General features: G+C 48.2%; 1 protein-coding gene across 2 annotated transcripts; it reads left to right on the forward strand.

Moving 5' to 3' along the window:
* Positions 1 to 230: 230 nt before the first annotated feature.
* Positions 231 to 3,544, forward strand: LOC136449611 (F-box/LRR-repeat protein 10-like). 2 transcript variants are annotated; one of them, XM_066449724.1, is made up of 5 exons: positions 231 to 518; positions 626 to 831; positions 1,076 to 1,169; positions 1,524 to 2,957; positions 3,192 to 3,544. In XM_066449724.1, exons 1-4 carry the CDS (start codon positions 318 to 320, stop codon positions 2,943 to 2,945), a joined length of 1,923 nt encoding a protein of 640 aa, XP_066305821.1. In that variant the 5' UTR covers positions 231 to 317; the 3' UTR covers positions 2,946 to 2,957; positions 3,192 to 3,544. The 2 variants fall into 2 exon arrangements, with proteins under 2 accessions (XP_066305821.1, XP_066305814.1); XM_066449717.1 differs by lacking the exon at positions 3,192 to 3,544 and having other exon boundaries at positions 1,524 to 3,191.
* Positions 3,545 to 3,941: the final 397 nt, after the last annotated feature.

Below are 3,941 nucleotides of genomic sequence, written 5' to 3' on the forward strand. Positions count from 1 at the left end.
AATAACCAAGAGAAGAGAAAGAAGACTTCCGTAGACGCCACCATCAGCTACAGCAATTTCAGAATGGGCCTCAGCCCGCACGGCCTGCGCCGCAACCAACCCGTTCGGCCGTCGCTACCATGCGATGCGGCAGACGTGGGCCCCGTGATCCGATCGGAGAGACCGAGACACCGAGAGACGAAGCTTCCGCGAAGCAGCAACGGCTCTGCCTCCTCAAAAACCGCCATCTCTCTCTCTCTCCCCCCCACCGCCCCACCTCGCCACGCATCTCCATCTCCCCATCTTCTCCACCAACGCCACGACGCAGCAATTCCACCATGCCCCCGCCTCTCCCGCCAGATCCGATCGAGCCGTGCGCGCCGGCTCCGGCGATGGACGCGGCGCTGCCCGCCGCCGTCGTCGCCACCATCCTCTCCCGCCTCGACGTCCGCTCCCTCCTCCTCGCCGCCGCCGCCTGCCGTGGCCTCCGCGCCTGCGCCTCCCACGCGCTCGCCTTCCTCCCCTCCTTCCACCTCCTCGTACGTAGCTCACACGCCCTCTCTCTCTCCTCGCTCTCCCCAGTTTTCGTCCCCATGAGACTGACGCGCTCCTCGTTTCCGTTTGCTTTTTTGGGCGACTGTTGAAGGAGGTGGCCCTGACGCACGAGCTGCTACGCCCGCTGCTGCCGCCGAACCCGAGCCTGCGGAGCCTGCGCCTCGACTGCGCTCGCCTGGAGGACGCCGCCATCGCCTGCCTCGCGCGCCCCGGCCTGCACGAGCTCCTCCTCCTCAACTGCGACAACATCAGCGGCTGCCTGCTCTGCGAGCTCGGCACCACCTGCAGAGATCTCAGGTACGTACTGTATACATTCTCTCTTAGACTGGGTCGCCTGCGCGGCACCTGTACGCCCGATCGGAGCCGCTTCTGCGGCAAACAATGGCATGGCACATATGACATGGATCTGTGTGCCGTCTGAGGAGTGTCAATTGCAATGTCTTCACTGTTTGCTTGTATAGCATCCGCTCTGTTTGAATTGGTACTTCAGTCGTACGGTATGCTATTATGATATTGAATGCACGTTTTCCTACGGACGCAGGGTGCTTTCTCTCAACTCTCTGGGTGCACGTAGGGGACTGGTGGTAAATTTCTCTGATCTACAGGAATTGCTCAATGGATGTTCTCAGCTAGAGGTAGGTTACAACTTACAAATGGTTCGATTTCATTCTCTGATCACTAGTGTGCCGATAGATTGGCACAGTCATTTGGTTTCTTTATTACATGAATCGAGGAAAGCATGCTGGTCAACTCCTAGTGTTTATAATTGTCCAATTAATAAACTGAAGTCAACTGATATAGAAAGTTTGTGGTATACATACCATGATCTGTATCTTGCTTTATATGTTATTACTTATTAGTTCTTGGTAGTGCCATCCTCATGATTTGTATGTGAGTCATTGATGAGCCACTATGATCAGACTGTACACTTCTACTAGTGCATACCTTACTGATTTTGAATTGGCCTGACATTGTTCCAACCTTTTCAGAGTCTGAGATTGGCACTTGATTTCTCAACTTTTGATGACCCCAACTTTGGTCATGTATGGGCATCTGCTTCTGAAAGCCTATCATCTCTTGAGATCGGTTATATTCCTATGACAATGTTACTTGAACTTCTGGCAGCAGTTACGGAAGCACAACAATGCATGGATTATGTTAAGGCACCAGTTTTCTTTCCTAGCCTTCAAAAGTTATGCCTGGCTGTGGATTTCATAACTGACCATCTGATTGGTTCCATATCAGTCGCACTTCCATCACTGACACATCTGGACATACAAGATGCACCAATTGTGGAGCCTAATTCATCATCAGATCTCACCAATGCTGGTCTTCAGCAAATCAATCCACATGGTAAACTGAAGCATATTTCTCTCATGCGCAGCCAGGAATTCTTAGTAACTTCCTTCCGCCGAGTGAATGATCTCGGAATCCTGTTGATGGCTGACAGGTGTTCAAATCTTGAGAGTGTATGTCTAGGTGGTTTCTCCCGTGTTACAGACACTGGTTTCAGGGCAATCATTCACTCTTGTTCCGGTCTTCACAAGCTTCGGGTGTCCCATGGAAGCCACCTAACTGATTTGGTTTTCCATGACATTATAGCCACTTCTCTTTGCCTAACGCATGTAAGTCTGAGGTGGTGCAAACTACTAACTAATGTTGGGATAGAGAGATTATCATGCAACAAGGATCTCAATGTACTGGATCTCAGGGACTGCCGCAGTTTGGGTGATGAAGCTGTTAGGGCTCTGAGCTGCCTTCCCAAGTTGCAGACTTTGACGTTGGATGGCACTGATATTAGCGATCAATCATTGAAATATCTGGGACTTGGAACATGTCCTCTAACTTCCTTGTCTCTGAGGGGTTGCCGGAAGCTTACAAATGATTGTATCACCTTGTTATTTGCTGGCCCTGTGAGGCAGAGCCTACAGGTGTTAGATCTCTCCAGAATTCCAAGTATCACAGATGATGGTATCATGCTGTTAGCAAGGAGCAGAACTCCTCTTATTGAGCTCCGAATGCGAGAAAATCCAAAAATCGGGGATGCCTCTGTGATGGCTCTTGCTTCCATGCAATTGGATGGTGGAACTTATGGCAGCAGCTTGCAGCTGCTGGATCTTTTTGACTGCGGTGGGATTACACCCCTTGCAACTCGTTGGTTTAAGAAACCTTACTTCCCTAGATTGCGGTGGCTGGGAATTACAGGTAGCTTGAATAGGGTTATGGTGGATGCACTGTCTCGAAGCCGGCCTTTCTTACATATGGCTTGTCGTGGTGAAGAATTAGGGACTGTGCTCTGGGACACCTCCTCTGACTGGTATCGACATAATGACGAAGATCTTGATGAGCTTGAACAGTGGCTCTTGGAGGGTGAACCGGTTTCAGATGATGACACCATCATGGAAGAATGAGGAAACTGTTTGGTAAGCTGTTGTCATGTGCCATAGTTGCTTAACCAAATATGATATCACCAAGCTCGAATCAGCTTTGTATTTATCTGTTGTACTAGTAGTGAAGATATTCTCATATATACCATTTCTTGGGTTGCCATTCCGTGTGCATATGGCAACCATGTTATGTATGTTCGATTCAGATTCTGGACGTTGCATATGGACACATAATTTTTCTTTGTATTGAATTCTTAACTTGGTTGCCAGGTATCTGCTCTGCAGTTTTTGCCCTTGTCCAGTTCTCGTGTGACCCTGACACATGCGGGAGTCGTGCTGATTATTCCAGGCGTGAAACTAGTGTGCTGTTTTATCATATTGATATTTCCACTCATACTTAGCAAACTATTTCAAATCGGTGCTCATATGTATGGTATCTATGCTTTCTGGTGTTGCACATATTGATCTGATAGAATGGAGAGGTCCTCACTTTTGCTCACTCCGTCGTCTGAATTCCTAAGATCTGATGATGCCTTTGGATGGATTGTCACATGGCAAGCTTAGCCTAAAGGGCAAAGGCATCCAGCGTCTTATTTAAACACTCCTGTAATGCAGGAAACTGCGTATTTACTCTCTATGTCTATCAATGTAAAGCATAGTTGGTTTTCAAAGTCATACTTTCAAATCTTTATATACTTCATCCGCACTAAAATAATTGTACTCGTTTGGAGGAGTCAGTTTTTCTAAGTTTACCTAAATATATAAAAAGACTAATATCTATGATGCATAATAAATGACAACGTATCAGGTGCAAACCAACCAACCTGTGCAAACTTGGAAACTACCAATCAGGACCACTAGATGCTGATCCAATGGATGGGGTGAGAGGTGGGATTTTTTTGCGCTTAAGCCCCCCACCCGTCAGCCTTTTTTTTTTACGCTTAAGCCCCCTCACCCCATCCATTGGATCAACATCTAGTGGTCCTGATTGGTAGTTTCCAAGTTTGCACAGGTTGGTTG

The sequence above is a fragment of the Miscanthus floridulus genome, chromosome 1 (assembly GCF_019320115.1).
Source record: "Miscanthus floridulus cultivar M001 chromosome 1, ASM1932011v1, whole genome shotgun sequence".
Classification (NCBI taxonomy): Eukaryota; Viridiplantae; Streptophyta; class Magnoliopsida; order Poales; family Poaceae; genus Miscanthus; species Miscanthus floridulus.